Source organism: Colobus angolensis, unplaced genomic scaffold, assembly GCF_000951035.1.
Source record: "Colobus angolensis palliatus isolate OR3802 unplaced genomic scaffold, Cang.pa_1.0 Scaffold357, whole genome shotgun sequence".
NCBI classification, from domain to species: domain Eukaryota; kingdom Metazoa; phylum Chordata; class Mammalia; order Primates; family Cercopithecidae; genus Colobus; species Colobus angolensis.
Window position 1 is genome coordinate 1,258,859 of NW_012116899.1, and position 24,779 is coordinate 1,283,637.

Here is a 24,779-nt window from a genome sequence, read left to right on the forward strand (position 1 = left end):
CAAAGTCGCCTCTTGGCTGACATACAGAAACTTGGGAGTTTGGGAGTGTTCCCATCATTCCCTAACTCAGTGTTCCCCAACCTTTTTGGCACTAGGGACCAGTTTCGTGGAAGACATTTCTTCCACGGACGAGGGCTGGGTGGGATGGTTTCGGGATGAAACCGTTCCACCTCAGATCAGGCATTAGTTAGATTCTCATAAGCAGCACGCGAGCCAGATCCCTTGAATGTGCAGTTTACAACAGGGTTCATGCTCCTATGAGAATCTAACGTTGCCACTGATCTGACAGCAGGTGGGGCTCAGGCGGTAATGCTTGTTCACCGCCACTTGCCCTCTGCTGTGCGCGGCCTGATTCCTAACAGGCCACGGAGGGGTACTGGTCCACACCTGGGGGTTTGGGGACCCCCGCTCTAGCTGAAAAGAATGGCTCATTGTGCCTAAACTGTTGTACAGTGTGGTTTATGGTGAACATCTGCTTTCCTTCTGGGAATCTAGAATTTTGATATCTGTTAGGCAGTGAGTACCTGGCTTTCTCCTGGCTTGGAGAAAGCTTCCAACAGTCTTCTCCCAGTGAAGTCACACGGAACATGCTTAATTCCTGCAGCCATGGGTTGTGAAAAGTGTTAACGGTTGCCTATCAGGGAAACTTAATGGAAGCTCAGTGCCCAGGATTTTTATTGGGGGCTAGTCACCAGGGCACCCACTGCCTAACTCTGGACTGCCTAACTTTGGACTTTTGCCCCATGAGTCTTTTCCCTTTGGTGGTTTTGCTTTGCACCCTTTTGCTGTAATAAATTTTTTTTTTTTTTTTTTTTTTTTTAGGAGCCTCGCTCTGCCCCCCAGGCTGGAGTGCAGTGGCCAGATCTCAGCTCACTGCAAGCTCCCCTCCCGAGTAGCTGGGACTACAGGCGTCCGCCACGTCGCCCGGCTAGTTTTTTGTATTTTTTAGTAGAGATGGGGTTTCACCGTGTTAGCCAGGATGGTCTCGATCTCCTGACCTCGTGATCCGCCCGTCTCGGCCTCCCAAAGTGCTGGGATTACAGGCTTGAGCCACCGCGCCCGGCCATAAATTTTAGCTAAGATTACATGCTGAATTGTGTGAATTCTTTTAATGAATCACCGGAACCTAAAGGTGGTTCTGAAGACCCCTGACACACATGATCAACCAAAAGTTACTACAGTTTACATCCTTTCCCTGAGCTACCTCCCTCCAAATTTTGTTCCTACAGCAGGAAAAAAAAAAAGGAGAAGGGAGAAAAAGAGACAGATAAAACAAATCCAGTTATGGTATTTGTCATTTACCTCTATATCTACATATTCCCACCTGTAAGCAACAGGCCTGGTTTCTGAAATCCTAACCAACATTATATAGCAGAGGTTCTTGAATTTTAATTTACTTCAGAATCACTTAAAGTTAAAACAAAGTAGCTGGACCCTATCCCCAGAGTTTCTCATTCAGTAGGTCTGGGATGGGACCTGAGAATTTGAACAAGGAGCCCAAGAGTACAACAGCCCGAGGATGCCCACTCATTTAACCAATATATTTATAGAGCACTCATTATATGTGACAGGTACAGCAGTGAAACAAAATAACCAAAAATCCCTTCCCAAGAACTTAACTTCTGGCAAGAGACATAACACACAAAATAAGCAAACTATAAATGACGACAAAAGATGATACATGCTACCTGGGGGGAAAAAGCAAGGTAAGAGAGATGGGGAGCATGTGTGGGTGGAGCAACCGCAACTTTAAAACAGTGCTGGCATGGTAGGCTTTACTGAGTAGGTGACACTGGAGCCAAGACTTGAAAAAAGTGAAGGAACTACCTACCATGTGGCTGGCTACTTTGGGGAAAGCATGCTAGCCTGAGGGGAGAAAAGCCCTATTGCAAAAATACACCTAGACTATTCAAACAACAAAGAGGCCAGCATGTCAAAAGTGGATTTCTGGCCAAGGAAAATAGAAGAAGAGGTCCAAGAGATAATAGTCCTGGTTTGGTAGGATCTTTGGCATTTTTAAAGACTTAACGCTTTTACGTTGACTGAAAGGGACCACTGCAAGGTTCTGAGCAGAGAAGGCATGTAAACTAATAAAAAAATTTTTGGGTTTTTTTTGTTGTTGTTGTTTGTTTGTTTGTTTGTTTGAGACAGGGTCTCACTCTGTTGCCCATACTGGAGTGTAGAGGCACAATCTCGGCTCATTGCAACCTCTGCCTCCAGAGCTCAAGCAATCCTCCCACCTCAGCCTCCCAAATAGCTTGGATGACAGGCGCCCGCCACCACACGGGATAATTTTTGTATTTTTTGCAGAGACAGGGCTTCACTATGTTGCCCAGGCTGGTCTCAAACTTCTGTGCTCAAGCAATCCTCCTGCCTTGGCCTCCCAAAGTACTTAGATTACAGGCATGAGCCACCATGCCTGGCTGATAAAACATTTTAATATGGTCGTCTAACTGGCAACAAGAGTACCAGAACTGAGCAGGAAAATAAGAGGCTGTGGCAGCAATCTAGATGAGAAATGACACTGGCTCAGTCCAGGATTTCATGACTGGACATGAGGGAAGAAAAGGACTCACAGATGTCTCCAAGGATTCTAGCCTGGGTCAACTAGAAAGATGGAGTTGTCTTCAGTTAAAACAAAAAACAAATCAGTACTTTGGGAGGCCAAGGCAGGAGGATCACTTGAGCACAGGAGTTTGAAACCAACCTTGGGCAACAGAGTCAGACCCTGTCTCTACAAAACATACAAAAATTAGCTAGGCATGATGGCACACGACTGTGGTCCCAGCTACTTGGGAAGCTGAGGCGGGAGGATCACTTGATACTGGGACGTCTAGGCTGCAGGGAGCTACAGCACTTCACTCCAGCCTGAGTTACAGGGCGAGACCTCAACTCCCCATCCTGCCAAAAAAGAATAAAGGCTGAGCAGGTATGAGGGATGAGGAGAGAGAGAAAGTTCAGTTTGGGGCTTGTGAAGTTTGAGACGTTGAGTAGGCACCTCAGTGCATAAGTGGAGGAGATGGTGAGATATACAAACCTGGAGTTCAATAGCAGTGTTAGGTAGGGCTGGAGATACAAATTTGTGAGTCACTGCCATATATATATATATAAAACTCAATGCATGGGACTATATGAAATCACCGGGGGAGTCAGTACAGACACAGAGAAGTGATAAAAGAACTGAGTCTTGAGAACACCAAGTTTATGAGTCTGGGAAGAAATAGAACTGGAAAAGGAAGGCCAACAAAGACTACTGAAGCACTAACTGTGATGGAGGAGGAAACTCAAGAAAAGTATAATGTTGGGGAAACCAAGAGAAGAAAATGTGTCAAGGAAGGAAGAGTAACCAGCTGTGTTGATGCGCTACTAGGTCAAGTAAGATGTGGACTGAGAATGGCCAGTGGATTTACAATGTGAAAATAACCAGTGACGATGACAAGAATAGTTTCTCTAAAGTTCTATGAAAAGAAATCCTAAAACGTTACAGGAACTGTGAAGAGGAACTATATTAAGTCTGGTTCAATGACAACTACTGAGAGAAATGAAAAGGTAAGAAAAAAGCTTTCCTTATATCTAAATACAGTTGCACAAAGTTTCTATCAAGTGTTTCCAATTTTCAATAACACAATTACGCTTCCAACTTTCAATAACATAATTTAGGCTAAGACAAGACTTGGTACTTCAAGAAATTTTCAAAATCTGTTTAAAAGGTGTTCCATAGATTTCTTGGACCAAAAGCATCTAATTGCCTCAGTAGCTCTGTTCTGGCCATTTCTGATCTTTCTGTACTTAAAGCATACCTAACCTCAATAGCCTCATCTTCTCTATGAACCCATCTGACCACAGACTTACTCCCTCTTCTGAATTCCTGGTAACTTCTGCCCTCTCCCCTATTCCCCCTGCACTTAACTATAACCCATTGTAACAATTTCATGTATATATACCATCATCAGTCTCTACTAAACATAAGCCCCCAAAGGAAGGCCAAGTCCTTATTGCAAATTGTATACTCCAGTTTTATGTTAATAGTGCCTGCAAATGTGCAACACATACATGTATCTGAATTGATGGTAAATAAAGTGACTAAAAAAATTGGTTTTTTTTTTTTTAGAGCCATATTCGACAAATGGTGCTGAGACAACAAGATATCCACATGCAAAAGAATCACATAATATATAAAAACTAATTCAAATGAGCCGAATGCAGTGGCTCATGCCTATAATACAAGCACTTTGGGAGCCCGAGGTGGGTGGATTGCTTGAGCCCAGGAGTTTGAGACTAACTTGGGCAACATGGCAGAACTCCGTCCCTACAAAGAATACAAAAATTAGCAGGCGATGGTGGTGCACGCCCCTAGTCCAAGCTTCTAGGGAGGCCGAGGTGGGAAGACTGCTTGGGCCCAGAAGGTCGAGGCTACAGTGAGCTGCGAGCATGTCACTACACTCTAGCCTGGGCAACAGAGTGAGACTCTGTCTCAAAAAAAATAAAAACAAAAATAAAAATTAACTCAAAATGGAATAAAGACCTAAATGTAAGAGCTGAAACTATCGAACTCTTGCAAGAAAACAGATGCATTTTTGACCCTGAATTAGGCAATGGTTTTTCAGATATGACACCAAAAGCACAAGAAACCAAAGAAAAAATAATTAAAATGGACTTCATCAAAATTAAAAACTTTTGTGTTGCAAACACTATCAATAAAGTGAAAAGATGATTCATAGAAGGGGAGCAAATACTTGGAAATCACATTCTGAAAGGGTCTAGTATCCAGACTATATAAAGAACTCTTAAAGCTCAACAATAACAAGACAAACAACGCAATTTAAAAATGGGCAAAGCACAAGGCACGGTTCATGCCTGTAATCCCAGTACTCTGGGAGGCCAAGGTGGGAGAATCACTTGAGCCCAGGAGTTTGAGACTAGCCTGGGCAACAAGGCAAGACCCTGTCTCTACAGAAAAAATACAAAAATGTGGCTGGGCATGGTGGCTCATGCCTGTAGTCCTAGCAACTAGGGAGGCCGAGGCAAGTGGATCCCTTGAGCCCAGGAGGTTGAAGCTGCAGTGAGCTATGATTGCACCACTGCATTCCAGCCTGGATGACAGAACCAGACCCTATCTCAAAAAAAAAAAAAAAAAGAAGTCAAAGATTTGAATAGACATTTTTCAAAAGAAGATACACAAATAGCCAATAGGCACACAAAAAGATGCTCAATAGTATTGGTCATTTATGAGATGAAAATCAAAACTACAATGAGATACTACTTCATGCCCACTGTGATTGGCTACCAGGAAAACACAGTAACAAGTGTTGGAAAGGATGTGGAGAAATTCAAAGCCTTCTCCATTGCTATTGGAATATAAAATGGTGCCGACACCATGGAAAACAATTTGGCAGTTTCTCAGAAACTTAACATCCACTCCTAGTTATATACCCAAAAGAACATGTCCACACAAAAACCTGAATCAGAATGTTCACAGTAGCATTATTCATAAGACAAAAACTGGTAACAAACAAAACCTGCAAATGATGAATGGATAAACAATGGACCAGTCATTAAAGGAAATGAGGTACTGATACATACTATGACACAGATGAACCTTGAAAATATTACATTAAGTATTCAATAAGCCAGACACAAAAGGCCACATATTGTGTCATTTCATTTACATGAAAGGTACAGAATAGACAAATTTACAGAGACAGACGTAGATTAATGGTAGTCGGGGTGAGAGGAGGCAGGGTGGGAATGGAGAGTGACTGTTAGTAAGTGCTGGATTTCTTTTGGAAATAAAGAAAATGTTTTTTAAAAGAAAGTTATACCTCCTATCCATCCAGACTCATTTATTTCTATATCAGCAGACAACAAGCTGGGAAAAATATAAAAAATAAAAAGGGTGCCAGGCACAGTGGCTCACGCCTGTAATCACAGCACTATGGAAGGCCAAGGCAGATGGATCACTTGAGGCCAGGAGTCTGAGATCAGCCTGGCCAATACGGTGAAGCCCCGTCTCTACTAAAAATACAAAAATTAGCTGGGCGCGGTGTTGGGCAGGCGCCTGTAATCCCAGCCACTAGGGAGGCTGGGGCAACAGAATAGCTTGAACCCTGAAGGGGGAGGCTACAGTAAGCTGAGATTGCACCACTGCACTCCAGCCTTGGTGACAGAGCGAGACTCGAGACTCGGTCTCAAAAACTATAATGATAAAAATAAAAAAGGAGGAGGAGAGAGGTCACCTAGAATTTACCACTGAACTTCCACGCACCAACCTTTAAATCTGCTGATATTTTCAAATCGTAGTAACTTATATACCTGGAGTTTGGTGCTGTTTGTTACCTCCTTTTCTTCCTTTACCATCTACAAATTCCTCTAATTTTTGGTTTTCAATTTTATGAATGACAGATACAAGCAGTTTATGGCCAATTAATTAACATTGAGAGTTCTCAGAATGCTCCAAGGAAAAATAATTTCTACAAGGTATTTGGAAACTCAAGAAAAGCAGAACGGAATAATCTGAAAGAGAACCCTGGGAAAGCCCTGTTAAGAGAGAAATATTTCACTAATGCATTTTCAAATGGATTCAGTGGAAAGCAGCCAAAGGTAAAAACAGGTTTGAAAATCACTATAATGACCAGACTGACACTCAACCAAACTTCTATAAGTCCTACTAGGAGAGTTCTAATGTTTTTTTGATCTCTCTGTATGAAAACACAACCTGCTTCTAGGAGAACCTTTATGTGAATGAAATCTAACTGGATTCAGTTCCTAGAAGAAAAGCTGGGAAATTAACTGTGACAGCCATCTGCACCATAACTACATCCAGGTTGGCCACTGCAGTGGTCACTTATCATCCAGGAGAAAGTCCTGCACTAACTGTGTCTTCCAATGTAATAAACCCAGGGAACCCAGGCCCAATACATGAGCCTGAAAGAAACAGCTCTGACACAATGCTCACTCATCACTGAATAGTCACAAGTACTTTTTAAAGTCACTTTTATGATTAAACAAGTATAAGAATTAGCATGTTCAACACAAGCAAAGAACCAACATATGTAGACCATCTACTTGTGTTGCTTTATTAAGTTAAAAATTTCAATACAATAGAACAGCACCTTTTATTATATAAACAGATTTTAAGCACAACACTCTCAAAATTTTCAGGTTCTGCCCTTGAGCCTCACTGCTTTGCCATTTTAGGATGTATGCCCACTAGTTTCACAGAAACAATAAATTAGAAAAATGTTTCCATAGCATCTTATACTTCCCTATCAGAGTTTCACACTTTGTTGTAAATAGTTATTTGTCCATTACTCCCACAAAATTAACTTTAGTAGGAAATATGATTAATCTCCAATGTTTAGCATAGTAACTGGCATATACTACACATTCAATAACTAGTTACCAAAAGAATAAATATGAAAATAATTAATTATGTATTACATAATCTCAATTTCAAACCCAGCATTGAAGACTATCTGGTACTACCAACACCCTCTGAAATTGCCAGTAGTTTCACTCAGCAGTTCACTGATCCCTCACTCACTCACAGAATGTTTAGCATCTGCTACACAATATCACTGCAGCCTAAGTTCTCCAAATATCAAGAAGGTTGGAAATAATACTGTTCCTGATTGTTAACAACATTGTCGCCTAAGTAGAAAATCCCAAGGAATCTACACACAAACACAATTCAAGAATAGGTGAGAGTTCAACAAGGTCACAGTATCCAAGATCAACACAAACATACAAACACACATATGCCCACATATTTTCAAATAAGACACATTCATAAAAGAGTCCCCCTGCATCAGTTCCTTCTCTCTTCCAAATAACAACCTCTCCCACCAACCCCAGGAATTAATGGGTTTGTGCTCTGACTCAAGTCACTTTTGAGACAGTTTTTTTTACAAAACTATTTCCATGTTTGTCAAAGATGCAATGAAACATCTCTAGTATATAATGTGACCCTACAAAAGTACATTCTAAGTCAGAATATAGGAAGGTAGAACAAACTTACATATTAAAAGGGTGACTGGTTTGCACAAAGCTAAAAACTATAAAATCCCTAGTTATACCTTGGTTACACCTTCAATATAGTTTTAGCATTTTGTACATACATTTGTTTTACTTTCTTCCCTATGATCACAAGGGTTAAAAAAAAACTACGTCTCGTGTCCAGCTCTGTGACAAGATTTACCCACTATTTTGACTCACCTTAATACAATCAAGACAAATAAATCATTAACACTGACAAGTATGTTTCTCATCCCCACTCAGTATTTGCACTTTTAATTTTCTGTCTGCCACTTATTTTTATGATATGGGGGGATGGGGGCTCAACTGCACAAACACACGGTTAAAGATAGCATTGCTAAAACTAAACAGCTGGTTGGTAGGCAGCACACCATGTTGTAGCCTGAAATGTCTGCTCATCAGGAGATAATAAAAAGTTCTAATTTGGTCTATAAAAGGCAGTTAGTTTAAAGGTGTCAATTACACCATGAAATACACGCTGCCCACGAGTCAAACACGTGAGACATGAGACCCACCATACTTGAGAGCACTCTATAAAAAAAGAGGGAAGCACAATATTAAAAAGTATTGTTGTGGTGATGATTTTCAAAAAGGTTGAAAATATCACCACTTAAGACTAGAATATTTTCAGAGAAATAAGATTTCCCAGAAATCACTAAGACCTGGCTTGACATTTTAATGAATATCCTGTAGGCAGGAAAAATTTAAAATATCCAAGTTTATAAATATTACATGTATTGCATTTGAGCTCTTCTGGGTTATAAAAAGTTAACTCCACTTTTGTAAGATGGACAGAGATCTTAAATTTAGAATTAAGTGGAAAGCAAAATGGAACACAAGTTCTGATGCAGACAAATACGAAGAAATCCATTTAGGAAACAAACCTAACCGTACCTAAATAAAAACTCAGACCTCATAGAGATATACTTCGGAATTCATTCTAGATTAGCTATTTAAATAAAAACATTAAAATCAGAAAGCTAAAAGAGTATTAGGCATCACTAAGAAGGCTGGTGCGGGGGAGAATCTATGATATACCACTCTTATAAAAGCCTTGATGCCTTAAAATACAAAATGAAACCAAGAAAAAACAGAAAAAAAAGGTAAAAGGGAGAACTATGACATTTAGATTCAATTAACATTTATTGAGTGCTGAAGGCCTGCATCAGCAGTGTTCAAGATACTTTTCCCATGTTATCAATTTCTACACAGATTTAAGAAATTTAGAATGGGAATAAAGTAGATAAAGGATAAAAAGATCTAAGACTGACTCTACAAAAATCACTGACAAGGTGACCATGGATATCCTTGCGAAGTATTAGAATAGAAAAACTTGAAACTTGAAAAGGTAAGGTTGGTATTTTTTAAAAATAAAGGACTATTTCACTTCATCCGTAGTAAAATAAACTGCGGTACACTGAAACTTTGGGGTTCTTGTGAGCTACTTCAGCACCTAGGACACAGCGGCTGCTTAAAGGAAGGAGAAAATGCACAAATAGAACACATCAATTTTTTTCTGGAGGGGGCAGACACAGAAAACAAAATTTTTTCCGTATATTAGTAGCTGGTAAATCTGCAAAGTAAAAGAAAGCATGGTATTTGGTGTTCAACTCCTGACCTTTCAGAGAACAGTAAATTGACAGACAGGCATTCTGATCCAGAGAGATTATTAAAGATCACTGCATCAAATTAGAGGCACAGTGTGCTGCAAAATCAAGCATGAGGAAAAAATGAAATAAAGTTAATATTTAAGAGCTAAATTACATGGTACAGACTAATAGTGCTATTGGAGCAAAGAACAATATCAATGACTATCATAGAGAAGACAGGAAAGGCTTCAAAGTATATGAGGCAAGAACTGCAGAGAAAAGAAAAAAGATACAGGCATGAGATTTTATTTGTTTGTTTGTTTGTTTTCATTTTGAGATGGAGTCTCGCTCTGTCGCCCAGGCTGGAGTGCAGTGGCGAGATCTCGGCTCACTGCAAGCTCCGCCTCCCGGGTTCACGCCATTCTCCTGCCTCAGCCTCCCGAGTAGCTGGGACTACAGGCGCCCGCAACCACACCCGGCTATTTTTTTTTTTTTTTTTTTTTTTTTTTTATTTTTAGTAGAGACGGGGTTTCACCGTGTTAGCCAGGATGGTCTCGATCTCCTGACCTCGTGATCCGCCCGTCTCAGCCTCCCAAAGTGCTGGGATGAGATTTTAAACATATGTCTGTGACAGTCACATTTTAGAGAACCTGTTCACTCCCTTCAAATTCCAAGTATAAAGACTTAATCTCTAGGCATCTCATTTATCTCTGAAATGAATGGTGGAACCATATTAGGTTTCCTGTAGCATTGGAATCTGGATTTCTTATTTAAAAATCAAACTCACGCCGGGTGCGGTAGCTCACGCCTGTAATTCCAGCACTCTGGGGGGCCGAGGCGGGTGGATCATTTGAGGTCAGGAGTTCAAGACCAGCCTGGCCAACACGGTGAAACCCCGTCTCCACTAAAACTACAAAAATCAGCCGGGTGGTAGTGGCGCACACCTGTAATCCCAGCTATTCGGGAGGCTGAGGCAGGAGAATCACTTGAACCCAGCAGGCAGAGACTGTGGTGAGCCAAGACACTACAATCTAGTCTGCGCCACACAGTGAGATGCCCCCTCACCTGCTCCCCCCACCCAAAACAAAAACAAAAACAAAATCCAACTCAGATTTCTACCTTCCCCTCTCCTAAACTTTCTATTTTCTACCTGGTTCCATAATGATCTACCCATCATTCATGCTTAAAACCTTGGATTAACCTTTGGTTTTTCCTGCCCTTTTCTCCTACTCTGCCAGACTCCATCCGTGCACCAACTCCTGGTCATTCCTTCCCTCAGAAGATCCCTTTCATGGGTCCCTTTAAATTTCTACCACCAGTACCCAAAGACAGGTCCCTATTTCATCAAATCTAGGTTGACACTTAGCCTTAACTAACCTTCTTGCCTCTACTCAAACCTCACTCCCAACTCCAAACCAACCTAAATATTGCTGACAAGTGGTCTCTGATGATGTCCCTGTCCCCTCCCTATTCAAAATGTCCCCACCCCACCCCAAAGTAATTCAATATCTTCCCAGTCTACTACTTTCCCTGGTATCCATGGCTTTAGAAAATCTGATTCCAATGCTCTTATCGCCTTTCCCCTGCAACCTGGTCCTTCACCTCTCACTCCTCTACACCTTTGTTCTTGCCATCCTCCCCTCCAGGCATTCCATCTGCTTTTTCTACTATTCACATTCAATCTCTGCTACTAAAACTTCCCATAGGTAAAAAGAGTCTCTCCTTGTCTTAAATCCCACCCCTTTTTGTCTGCACCACTCATGTAGCATTTAGCCTAGATACATAAGCTTGCATTATAGGGCACTGCTTTTGTTTGCGTGTTTGTTAAAAAAATGCCAGTCTCATCTCCCTAACTGGACACAAAGTTCTTAGAGGATGAAAATGCTTGTTCTTTGTAACTCCTAGAAGATTTTGCTTAGTTCTACCTATAAATGGTGATTAATAACTACTGATGAGGTGATCTAAAGTTCAGCTGAAATAATGCCTATCTACTCCCATGCAGTTCTTTCTAAGGGCTCTTTCTCTTCACTGGTGTCTGTACTAACCAGAAGCACTGTTATATACTGTGCCATGGTCTTGTTTTTTTCCCCTTTCAAATATGAGTCTGGTCTCTCCAACTAAGTTCCTTAAAGACTCTTTCTGATACCTTTTCAGCATTCTTTACAGTGTTAATCAGACCACTTGGCACAGAACGGTATTTAACATAAAGCAGTAATAAAGACACCTAAATATTACTCAAAGTGTCTCAAACAGTGCGTGGACCAGGCGTGGTAGCTCACGCCTATAATCCCAGCACTTTGGGAGGACAAGGTGGGCAGATTACAAGGTCAGGATATCGAGACCATCCCGGCCAACATGGTGAAACCTCGTCTCTACTAAAATTAAAAAAAAAAAAAAAATTAGCCAGGCCTGGTGGTGTGTGCCTGTAATCCCAGCTACTCGGGGGACTGAGGCAGGGGACTGAGGCAGGGGAATCGCTTGAACTCGGGAGGCGGAGGTTGCAGTGAGCCAAGATCGTGGCTGGAGCCACTGCACTCCAGCGTGGGCAACAGAGCGAGACTCCGCCTCAAAAAAAAATTTAAAAAGTGCTTAACACTACTTAAGGGACAGACTTTATAAATAACACATCTACCCTGTTTTATAAATTTCAAAGCCAGTTCACATCTATTATCTATTTCATTCTCATAACTCTGTGATGTCAGTTAACTGAAGGAAAAACTGGCTAAGCAAGATTGTAGGATCAGGCTGGGTGCAGTGGCTCACGCCTGTAATCCCAGCACTTTGGGAGGCTGAGGCGGGTGGATCACTTGAGCCCAGGAGTTCCAGACCAGCCTGGCCAACATGATGAAACCCTGTCTCTACTAAACATACAAAAATTAGCTAGGCATGGTGGCACACGACTGTGGTCCCAGCTACTTGGGAAGCTGAGGCGGGAGGATCACTTGAGCACAGGAGTTTGAAACCAACCTTGGGCAACAGAGTCAGACCCTGTCTCTACAAAACATACAAAAATTAGCTAGGCATGGTGGCACACGACTGTGGTCCCAGCTACTTGGGAAGCTGAGGCGGGAGGATCACTTGATACTGGGACGTCTAGGCTGCAGGGAGCTACAGCACTTCACACACCACTGCACTCCAGCCTAGGTGACAGAGTAAGACTCTGTCTCCAAAAAAAAAAAAAAAAACCAAAAAGGTTGTAGAACCAGTAAACTGGCAGTGCAAGGATTCAAACCCAGACCTCCTGGGCCCAGGGTCAAAAGTTTAGGTACTACTCCACAAGTACAGACTCATCTTCTCAACTAGCCTCCAAGTTCCTGGAGGACCAGGTCCATGAATAACATTTCTTTTAAAAGATTATTTCCTCATCTCCTCCCAAATGTCTTCATGTATCAATAAGATGAATTAAACCTATATGAATTCTGTAGATACAACAAACTCATCAGAAATAACACACCGCCTGACACTACATTGTGCCCCCGTAACAGAAGAAATCACCATCCAGGCCTCCATCTTAAGTGGAGATAGACTTGGTAATATAAGCCTATGTCCTCCCCAAACGACATTCCCAAACAACCATTTTGAGCTCAGCCATACAACCACCACACCCACATAAGGTGAAAGCATACTGCATTTCTCAAAATCCTCGAGTCCTGCCAGATAGTCTAGTCTTTGTTTTTTGAAGGGTTGAGCTAACATCTAATCTAAAGAGAATGGCCAGAAGTTTTTGCTACTCTTAGAGCTTTCAAGGAAACGGCCAGTTAGAGAGCATCATCTCCTGGAAGTACCATGGGTCTCCAAGTACACATAGCTCAGAGCCAGGGCCCTCCACAATTTTCTCCCTCAACTGCATTTTTGGATCTTTTTCAAAGACTTCAGAAGCCTTACAGATGAAGAAGCAGGGCCCTAAATAAAAATAAGTTAGTTTTAATATTCCAAGTGAACAGTTTGCTAAAACACCATTTTCACCATCCTAAAGACTAAGAGACTAAGACATGAAAACAACAGAAACTTCTCTATCAGCTGTAGTATAATAGTATCACAGAAGTGTTGGCAAGTTTCTCCTTACCAATGTTATTATCCAGAGTTTACTTTAGAAATAAAATAACTTTAGGAAAGTAACTTTACCATGTCAAGCATTAAAGTAACTTCAAAAAAGTTCCCAAGAGGAATATGAACCAAGTTGTATTCTCTAGTCTACAGATTAAGTCATATTAACAACTCACTACTTGAATTATATGAACATTATAGTTAGGAGGCAAGGCAAAAGCTGAGAAGGCGAGACTACTCAGGAAAACATCTCAGAGAATGTTACTGATATAACATGTAGCTGTTCCACTGTAATAGACATATATTACTCTGTCTGGGTTTAAGTGTTCCTTTCTAGAACTGTCTCTTCTCTACCTGATGAACAGTATATCATAAAGCCATATATCTCCTGAGGGGGTGAGCACAGCTCAAGATGGCCAGAAGACCTGGCTCCCTGGCCCCAATTACTGATTCAGGGAGAGAATCCAAAACAGAATAATAAAGGTACTCCCTGGAGTATCTTCAACAAAATAGCCATGTTCCTGTCTTTTGAGCTTCATTGGTCATCTCTACCCCATGGGAAGAAAACTTCCCTGAAAATGAAGCCAACAGTTGACAGAAGAGAAGATCAGTCCTGATGATATCCTTGGTGCCCCTGGAGCCAGCCTAGCGCTAACCTCAGCCTATTTACACATCAACAAATTCCATTTTAATGAAAACTATTATGTCACCTGCCAGTCTAAATGAATAAGGTGCCCAATAACAAGGAATTAATTATCTCCAGAGTGAGCCTGGAAAAAAAAATGGCTAACAAAGTTAAATCTACTTCTAAACCCAACAGGAAACACCAATATACTCACCATTTATTCTTATCACTTAAAATAGCCTAAATAACTAGAGCAACAGTCTGTTCTTCTCTTAGAATATCTGAACAATGTCCACCCAAACTTTTATTTATGACCTACTGATACACTATTTTCCAGACTAGATGTTAAACACAGATACCAAATTGTATTCAAAACAAAGTCACTATTGACTCAAGAGTGTCTTCTCAGTATTTAGCAAAAGTCTAGGTAACAAAGGGGCAACCTGGCTATGTGGCCTACTCCATGTACACCACAGAATAAGGCTAAAAAGGTAGACAAGCTACTAGTCTACCAAGCCCTGATATAATACATTTACTTTCGTTCAAAACAATATATTCAACACTGGTCAGCTCTGAAAAAGCACAGACCATTCATATATACAAATAAGCACACTTTTCAACACATATATATAATATACACAATCCAAATTTTAGAGTGGAAGATTATACCTAACATGCGACCCTCAACCTCTGGTTTCCGTGTCCTGATGCAATATCATGCCACAGCGATGAGTTAAAAATGTGACCTCCACAAGTTTTTTTTTTTTTTTCATGTTTACTTGCCTATTTACCTTCTCATTTGTTACCCCCACATTTTTAAAAAGAAACCAGTTCTCCAACTGGTAACCAAATTTTCAACAGTCTCTTTGATTCAACAAAGAGATACGGGTAGGAGTTATGGTTTACATGAGTTTTACTACTAAAAGTCACAAAACACACATACACCAAAGGAGTTTTAGGTGCCAATAGAGTATATGTTGATCACTCCCACAGATGAAGACATCTTTACCAACTTGCAAAGTGAGATAACACTAAGCCTTAATCATAGTAAATGGAAATACATATCCAATTCCTTAAAGAAAAAACGAAAAGTGACAAATCGTCATTTCACTGGATTCTTTCAAAATTTTTTCTGGAGGTCAGGCGTGATGGGTCACGTCTGTAATCCCTGCACTTTGGGAGGCCGAGGCAGGTGGATTGCTTGAGGTCAGGAGTTCAAGACCAGCCTGACCCACATGTTGAAACCCTGTCTTTACTAAAAATACAAAAATTAACCAGGCGTGGTGGTGGGCGCCTGTAATCCCAGCTACTTGGGAGGCTGAGGCAGGAGAATTGCTTGAAGCAGGAGGCGGAAGCTGCAGTGAGCTGAGATCACACCACTGCACTCCAGCCTGGGTGACAGACGGAGGCTGTCTCAAAAAACAACAATGAAAAGTTTTTTTCCGGAAACTGGCATTTATGTCTGTGAAGTGGGCAACCAGGTGGTCCAGGAACAAGAGTAGAAAGATTTTTCACTGGGTGTCCTTTTTTATCATTTGAGTTTATACCATTTGAATGTACTATTTACTGGGTTATCTTTTTCATTGTTTGAATGGATACCATTTGAATGTATGACCTACTAAAAATTAATAAATGCATTTTAAATTTAGAAAATTCCTTGAAAGTCACTTTCAGAAACCACATTAGAACTCCGTTAAATAATAGTCTAAAAATAATCAGAAAAAAATACTGCATGTCCCTTACTCTTACAAAAACTGCAATTTTCCCAAGTATACTTTAAACATGTCCTGAAACCATTACCAACTGTTTCTGCCTAATTTTCTTTCACAAAGTATGAATTCAGAATACCAGCAAAACATGATAAATAGTTCTTTTCTGTTTTTCCCTTCCACCACAGTGGTGCTAATGGGAAACAACATAAATTTGCCAATAGGAAAAAAATGCTAAAAGGCATATAATCACAAATCAAATCACCAAAATTTAACCATACAGTAGCTAACCCTGTTAACTTAGAGTTATCCAAAGCGTGGGTCCCATATCACTGACGCAAATGGTAATTTTAGCTAGTATGTAATCTAATATTTAAATGGTTATGAATTTATTTTAACATGTAGTGTATTATACCTACTACCTACACACCACATGTAGGACTACACAAATATCATCGCCTAAGATAAATCTACTTAAGTAAAATCGTTAGTACATCTGAAAAGTAAGAGTGCACATGTGTATGAGTGAAGTTTTAGAAGCACCAGTGCACTATACAAATTAGATCGAGGCACACTGGGAATGACCACCAGCCTACATTAACCACAATGAACCTTAGACCAAACTTTGTGCTCACAGGGAAACCCTCACTGAAAGGCTGACACAACTAAATGACAGAAGTTGTGATCTCTATTCCTTTTACCTTGGGCACCTCACTGCAGGCTCTGGCTCACTCCCCACCCTCCTATCTACCACCCTAAGGTTTCTAATTCCAAAGGCATGAAGTCTAGAGTCAATCAGTCTCCAGGGAGAGGAATGGTTTGGGCCTTGACACAGCTCTTCAATATTCTCCCTGGTTCTTATTGCTTCTTCATATTTCTATTACACCGATGTTGTCCCTGAACCACCAGTATTCCCTAACTGGCTATGGCACCAAGTCAAAGCCTGCACTTCCCTCTTAGAGCCTTATATTCCATTATTGTTCTCTGCTGCAAGCCTGATACCAGCACAACCCCATTTAAAAAAAAAAAAAAAAAAAGATATTCTGTTCTGAGGCTGATGGATTTGGCCAGAGGTGGATTAAACAGGACAGCACAAACCAATTCACCCAGGTATGAGAGACCAGCCCATACTACCCTCATTCCCCCAAGGGTATTTGCACTAAGAAACTTTCATTTAAAAAAGATTAATGAGAGAAATTTTATGTGAAAGATTTTCAGCCTACTTATAGGTGATTTAGACCACCTGAGAAATTTTACGGCTCACTGCAGGACTATCTAACTAAACTCTATTTATGTAAGATCAGTTTCCATCACAAACTATCCTAACAGCTCATTTAGTATATAGCTGTCTGCTCACAACTTTAGAGAGGAAAAAACATTTTTAACATAAAACATTCATCTTCAGAAACTGAACCAATCCCCCTTTATGTTAGCTAAAGGATGCTTCTGCAACAGTCATTCACCAGTATGATGCAATGATGTGTTCCATATAGTCCTCAAAAATTCTGTTTTATTCACACCAGATTCTTGCAAGATTACCACATGTAATATCAGAGAATGAGGTCTGAAGTCCTGACAAAGGGGTCCCAATTAGAGCCTCTCAGGTTACCGGGATCATTTGCCCAGACAGGTATATTCAGAAGCCCTAAAATCTTCCCTTTAAACTTGAAAATAGGGCTCCAAACTCTGTTTTCAGTGAAATACCTTTGAGAAGGGTATATTTAAGTTTCAACGTAATATCTACTACATCACCTGCCGAGAACTTTAATTTAGTAATCACCTGTTTTCAAAAATACAATAGCCCAGATGCCAAAAAATGATGTTTATCTTCACACAAAAGAACACCAAAAGAAGAAAGATTTTATTTGGGAAACTAGACCTGACACTTGTGGTATTTATTTTCTTTCACGTTTTTACTAAGTTTTAGCTAAAACTAAACTACCTTTAGTCACTTAATCCTATTATTGAAGAATTAAAGGAAATCAAAGAGATACCAATATAAGACTAGCGATTTGGTAGACAAGGGGGAAAAAATTAGGCTGAAAAAGGAACACACAAACTCACCAACTCAGACTGTTTTTAACAGCATAGCATACTGTGGCCAACACCCCTCGGACCATAAATTCTGAGAAAAGTTCCCTGGTACCCAGTGAAGAGGTCAAAAACAAATTCTTGCCTCAACAATTCCTCACCATCATTTTATCCATTTGAGACTGGCCCTAAATTTTCTAAAACAAAGCTCACAATCACATCCCCCTTCAACTTACATCCTCTATCATGGAAGAAAGGTACTTTTTGTTCCATCATTTTCCTCTCAAACTCTGCCTATGACCTGGTCCCTACAAAGGAAATGTTCCTTCCACCTCTCCAAGTCTAGGCCCTTCATTCTCTTCCTTCACTGGTTCCTTGACGGGGCCGGGAGCACAGAGGGAATACCTCCCACCGCTGTACTGGATTTCCCACACCTCGGTTCACATCACATTTTTCTTCTTAACCTCCAGTAATCTGGCTTGTCTTAGCAATTCTATGAAACTGCAAGCACAGAGGGTTACTGACTCCCAAGAGCCAAATAAAAGCTGACCAACTTCTCCTTTTCTAAGCCCTCACCCTTTTCGGTTTCTCCTGGCTCTATCCAGCCTTGGCTCTCCACTCGCCAAGGGAAATTCAAGACTGTGGTTAGACCCCAGTCTTTCTTCTGTGCAATATAAGTGATCTCCTCCACTGTCCTCCTAGAAATGACATCAGAAAACAGTCTTAGACCTATGCATCTTCAGCCACCAGTAAATATGAGAGCCCTCGATTCTATCTTCATTAAGCCCTTCAACTTTACCTCACATGTCCAAAACCAAATTCAAAGTCTTCCCAGGATTCCTGTCCCATTCCACCTTCACTTCCCTGTATCTATGAACTATATCATCATCGCCACGTCAAATTTCCCTTTACAGGCAGCCACCAAGGTCTGCTCATTTTTCCATACAATAGGAGTATTGCAACTCCTATGAGAATTAGTATGGTTTTTCCATATTAATATCTCATCCACTATGACTGCAGGTTTGCTTCCTTCCTGGAGTTCAAAAATGACTGCAGTGCCCAGAACGAGAAGTTGCTGTAAGACTCCTTTCCCATGGACCAGCACCCATCCTCAACTGAAATGCAGTCTGGGAAAACAAAGTGTGAAAAAACGAAGGAGGAGGGGAGAGACACTCAGCTAACGCCACTGCCCTCATCTCACCTGCCACAAATAATCTGCATCTTCCCCCAGCTACCAAACCGTCCTTCACATAAATTTCTGTTCAGTCCACAAGCTGAGAAGCCCCCTCAGCCTCTTTAATAAACCCATTAAATAAGTCCTTTACTTCTTGATCAAGAGGAATCATCGCTGTGACTTTTTAAGTGTAAGAAAACCAAGCCTTTAAAAGTACTTGTCCTCAGGGATTGGGGCAATAAAAAAAAAAAAATCTAGGTGAAACACCTTCTATAGGAAAATTTATTTTTTTTTTGAAAGAACTTGACCAGACAAAGCAAGTAACCAGCAACATGTGCACAATTTACTTGGGCAAACGTTGCCCGTTCTTCCTCAGTGTCATCAGAAGGTACACTAGGAGAACAGAAGGGTTTGATTGAGCTGGTTTCCAAGGAACCATGTCAGAGCCGCTGCGGAGTTAGGAGCTGCGTCCACACAGCAGCCAAATCATGAAGTTGCAGGAGCTGCTGTTGTTAACCCACAGCTAAGAATAACGCTCGACTTTCCAAAATAAGACGAAGAAACGAAGTACCCAGGCCAAGGATTCCCGGCGGCACAGAGGGAAAAGGGGGCCGCCTGCACTGCCCTCATGACTCAGAGCCTGGGGTCCCAGGCGATTCGCGCACGGCCCGCAGGACCGCGCCGCGGGCACCGCGTGAGACCCTCGGGGCCGGCTGGGGCCGGGGGACGAGGGCCGCCCACTCGAGGGGGCAGCAATTTGTAGGTGCGGTAGGCGGCCCCCACACCCACGTTTATCCGGACTGGAGCCCGCAGCTCCTGGCCGGGTTTCCGGGTGGTTCGCGCTCCTTCTGAATTAGCAGCGAAGTCGCGGCAGGTTCGAGGTAAATCGGGCGAAAAGAGGAGAAAAAGTCTCAGGGATCTGGGGGCCTCCGCGCCCCAGGGGAGGCGAGGGCCGGGCCAGAGGTGCGAGAGTGGGTGAGGGGTTCTCGCCGCGGGGCCGGGACTCGGGCGGTGGGCCTTGCACCGCGCGCCCACGCGGGCCGCCCTACCGTGGCTCTGCAGGATCTCGTGCTTGAGGCCGCCGGTGTAGTCGATGAGCTCCTCCAGGCCGCGCTCGCACAGCTGCCCGTAGCCCGAGAACTTGTGCAGCACCTTCTCCAGCTCGCGCTCCACCGTCACGCACTGATCCATGCCGGAGGCTGCGGCGCTCGGCTCCTCGGCGCCCGGGTGTCCGTAGCCGTTCGGCCCGAGCCCCGCCGAGGCCGCGTCCTGCTCCTCGTCGCCCAAGCGGGCGGCGCGGGAGGCTGAGGGCGGCCGAAGCGGCGGGCGCACTAGCCGCGGCGCCGGGGTAGCCCCGCGCAGCCGGAGCCCGCCTGCCCCATGGCGCCCTGGCCCCGCGGCGCGTCGCCGCTGCTCCCGTTCGCTCGCTCCACCCGGCCCCGCGTCTCCGGGCCCCGCTCGCGACGTTAGGGTACCCGCAGCTGCGCGGCCGATTGTTTTTGTTTTCACGGGAACCGACTGATGACCTGGTTCTCCCGGGCGGCACCAAGCGCCGCCGACTGGGGGGAAGGGGATGGCCACCAGGGCGAGGAAAGGAGGCGGCGCGGGCCGTACCAAGCGCACCCTCGGGTGGGGGGGGGCGACCCGGGGAGAGCGGGCGGGGGAATGCAACGGGCGCCCACACGCGCAGCTGCTCTAAAGGTGTGGGCCGTACCACGCGAAAGGCGTGCGAAGGAGAGGGCGAGGGTGGAGCGAGGCCCCAATTGGCCTGAGGAGCTAAATAGGTAACTTTAGAGACAGCCCCAGCGCTCGGAGAGCGCTACAACTACGCTCTCCGTAAACAAGGGGGCGGAAACCGGCCTTCACCACTCCGCCCAGAAGTGGGGAAACCCAACCAATGGGCGCGGGGAGTGGTAAGAAACGAATCCCTGGCCGAGGCGTAAGCCTTCAGCCAATCCAGGCTGAGGGGCCAAACCAACGGGCTCGCTGTTGGAGGGGGTAACTTGGAGAGCGTACCGAGAGACGAGTAGTTTCTGGAAAGCCATAGGGGAAAACCAGGCAAAAATACAAAGGGCTGTTTTCCATAGGACGTCGCCCTGACCCCAATTTATTTCGTCTCCTCATCCCTCTTAAGGGAAAGGGGTACCGTCATTCCGAACTTTTGGGCGACGGATCCACCTCCCGGGATGAAAAACCAAGCCAGGCCGCCGGGGCTGGTGCTGCGGCGGGTTGGGGCGCCAATGGGAATTAAAGGCGGGGATGATCAGGCCCGGGCGAGGGGAGCCGCTTGGTGCTGGCGAAAGGCCCGCGCCGGCTGTCAGCGCTACCCCGGGCTTGCGACACCCAGGAAGTCATGTCCCCATCCCCCGCGGGCCCTTTGGCCCCTTGGCCGGGAACCCCTCCTCACGGTGGCCTCGCCCCAGAGCCATGTGCCGGGCAGCTTAGCCGGGTGGAAAGAATACGCGCTGGAGAGCCCGGCAGCCTGGCCCTTGCTCCCTAGGAAGCCTTATGCTATCGAATCGGATCGGCTTTGCCCCCTTGGGTAAATCCTCACAATAACTTGCTATGGCGTCTCCAGCCTTGGCCTAGACCTCCTTGATCAGGGTCGGCTGCACTACCTTTGCGTTTCTTAAGGAGCCCAGCTAGTTCGTGACTCAGGGCCTCTGCACTTGCCCTTTCCTTGGCCCAGAAAACTCTTCCTCCTGCCTTTTTCATCCTAAAGTTCTCAGCTCACTTGTCCCCTTACAGGGTCCTCCCCTGGCTGACCGCACTAATGTACTTCCTCCGCACCGTTAATACCATAACACATTTTATTATTTCCACACCACGTAAACTCTGAAATGATCTGATGTTTTATTTTTCTGTCTGCACCACTTACATAAAATCATGAAGGCAGGCCCCTTGCCTGAGTTTTTTGCCTAGAACAGCCCCTGGCATGAGGTGGTAGGCAATCCTTTTTTTAAAATTAAAGTGGTAACGTTTTTGAGCCTTAACTTCCGTATAACTGAGAAATAATTGAAATTAATAATACTTAACTAAATTGTGAGATAAAGGAGATAATATATGTAAATACCCATAATAGGTTCAGGAAAACCACATGATAAATGTGGTGGTAGTCATTATTAGGGCAACCCCAAATGATGTTATTTCAGATCTCCCTTCTCCACACTCACCCCATTTTTCTTTCTTCCCTCTTTTCTTGGCAGATGTCTCTGATTCTTACTTCACAGATTAAAAAAAAAAAAAAAAATCCAGCTCCAGCAACCTCTGTCACTCTTTTCCAAGTATTGCTGTGTATCATCCATTTTGTGAACATTCTCATGTACCCAAAGGACCAGGAACCCCTTCTCCCTTTCCAGGACAGCCATTAAGGCCTGTGGGCTGCCTTTCACCCCTGTCCAGATCTTCCCCCTCTTTCTCTGCAGTAGGTTCTTCCTTTCTGCTTTCAGCCCAAATGGGTTTGACCTACCTGGGGGAGGAACCTTCATTTAATCCTCCTCAAGCACTCATTTCTTTCTTTCTTTTTTTTTTTGAGGCGGAGTCTCGCTCTGTCGCCCGGACTGGAGTGCGGTGGCCAGATCTCAGCTCACTGCAAGCTCCACCTCCTGTGTTTACGCCATTCTCCTGCCTCAGCCTCTCGAGTAGCTGGGACTACAGGCGCCCGCCACCTCGCCCGGCTGGGTTTTTTTGTATTTTTAGTAGAGACGGGGTTTCACCGTGTTAGCCAGGATGGTCTCGATCTCCTGACCTCGTGATCCGCCCGTCTCGGCCTCCCAAAGTGCTGGGATTACAGGCTTGAGCCACCGCGCCCGGCCTTCAAGCACTCATTTCTTTCCCTGCCAAGCTGCCTAGACAAATCTATGTTTATTCCTCCCTTTTCTTCAAGGATCTCCTTGATAAGCTCAGTCACCCTTTATTCAGTCTTTTTTTTTCTTTAAAGGGTTGTTATAGTATGAAATATTCCATTTAAGGCACTCAACAAAATGCCTGGCACAAGGTAAGAGCCATGATAATCCACTGATCTCAAATAATCAATGACTCCTCATTACCTACAGCTTCAGATCCTCTCTCAAGGATGTGGTCTGCCCAGTGTTGCAACACAGCACAAACCCCTATCCAGGCATGAAGCACTTTTCTACCCTCGGTATGACTTGAGTACAGCTCATTCATACTTTGTTTTCTCCTGGAACACTTTTCTTTATTCTGTTTTTCGAATCCTCCCTTTCTTCAAGTAACAAGTCTTACTTTAACTAGTGACACCTTCTAGAACCTAGGCCTGCACTCTTGAATACCATAATCACCAGCCAGCCACATGTAGCTTTTTTTTTTTTAAGAGATGGAATCTTGCTCTGTTACTCAGGCTGGAGTGCAGTGGTGCAATCTCAGTTGACTGCAACCTCTGCCTCCTGGGTTCAAGTGATTCTCCTACCTCAGCCTCCTGAGCAGCTGGGACTACAGGCACACACCACCACGCCCAGCTAGTTTTTGTATTTTTAGTAGAGACAGGGTTTCACCATATTGGCTTGGCTGGTCTCAAACCCCTGACGTTGTGATCCACCTGTCTTAGCCTCCCAAAGTGCTGGGATTACAGGTGTGAGCCATCACACCCAACCCACATGTAGCTATATTGAAATATAAGCTAGATAATTTAAAATTTAGTTCCTCAATTGCACTAATCACATTTCAAATAATAACCACATGTAGCTGGTGGCTACTGTATTAATCAGTGCAAAATAATTATTTCCATCACTGTAGAAAGTTTTGTTGGACAGTGCTGATCTAGACCATGACCACAGTCAAGTTACCAGTCCTACCTTTAACTGCTGTAAGACCTCTGTATAAGTCATTTCATGTCTTAGTGCATACTGCCCCCATCTTTTTAGTTAATTTTTCCAACATGTGCCTTGTTGACTCAACTAGACTATCAGCTTCCAGATCTGGGCTGACTTTTTTTTATCTCCCATTATTTAATCAGCATGAAAAGAAGTGCTTGTTAAAGGAAAAAGAATACACAAATTAGAGGAGAAGAGGCTTCAGAGTTAGCTGGGAGAGAAAAATAGTACTTGTAAGGGCAGAGATTTATGTCCCCTCTTTACTTTGTATTGGCCCTTTCAACACAGTGCATAATTGCTTTAAGCCTAAACTGAATTGTCAAAGAAGCACCTCTAGAAACAACAGGGAAACAAATTTAGTTTTCAGAGCAACTGCAAATTAGTTTTCTATAATTGCATTTTCACTACACAACAAAGAAGAACACACACACACACAAAATCCCACTTTAGTATCAAGAGGACTCCTGCCCCCACATGCTGTTCAGCCTGGAGAAGCTTTAATTGACACTCATTCTGGACTTTGCTCATCTTCCCCTCCACTCCAGATTTGACTCTGTAAAATGTAAGTAAACATTAATCAAAAAAGAAAGGAAAAAGAAAACCTTTTGTCTTTCAGCCAAAATACGTATTTATTGTAGGAAAATTAGAAAATACAAATAAGTAAACAGAAATAAAAGTCCCATGAAAGCCCAAGACCCAGAAAAAGAAAATCAGTTTTAACGTTCGGGGTGAATTTCC

At 43.3% G+C, this 24,779-nt stretch overlaps 1 protein-coding gene across 2 annotated transcripts in view; it reads right to left on the minus strand.

Annotated features, from left to right (window-relative positions):
* RMND5A (required for meiotic nuclear division 5 homolog A (S. cerevisiae)) overlaps positions 1-21,099 on the minus strand; it is a 55,304-nt gene extending 34,205 nt beyond the window's left edge. For both annotated transcript variants that reach the window (XM_011953123.1, XM_011953122.1), the window contains exon 1: positions 20,259-21,099. In XM_011953123.1, coding sequence (XP_011808513.1) covers positions 20,259-20,400 — 142 coding nt within the window. In that variant the 5' untranslated portion in view covers positions 20,401-21,099. The remainder of the gene's footprint in view (positions 1-20,258) is intronic.
* Between the last annotated feature and the right edge of the window lie 3,680 nt (positions 21,100-24,779).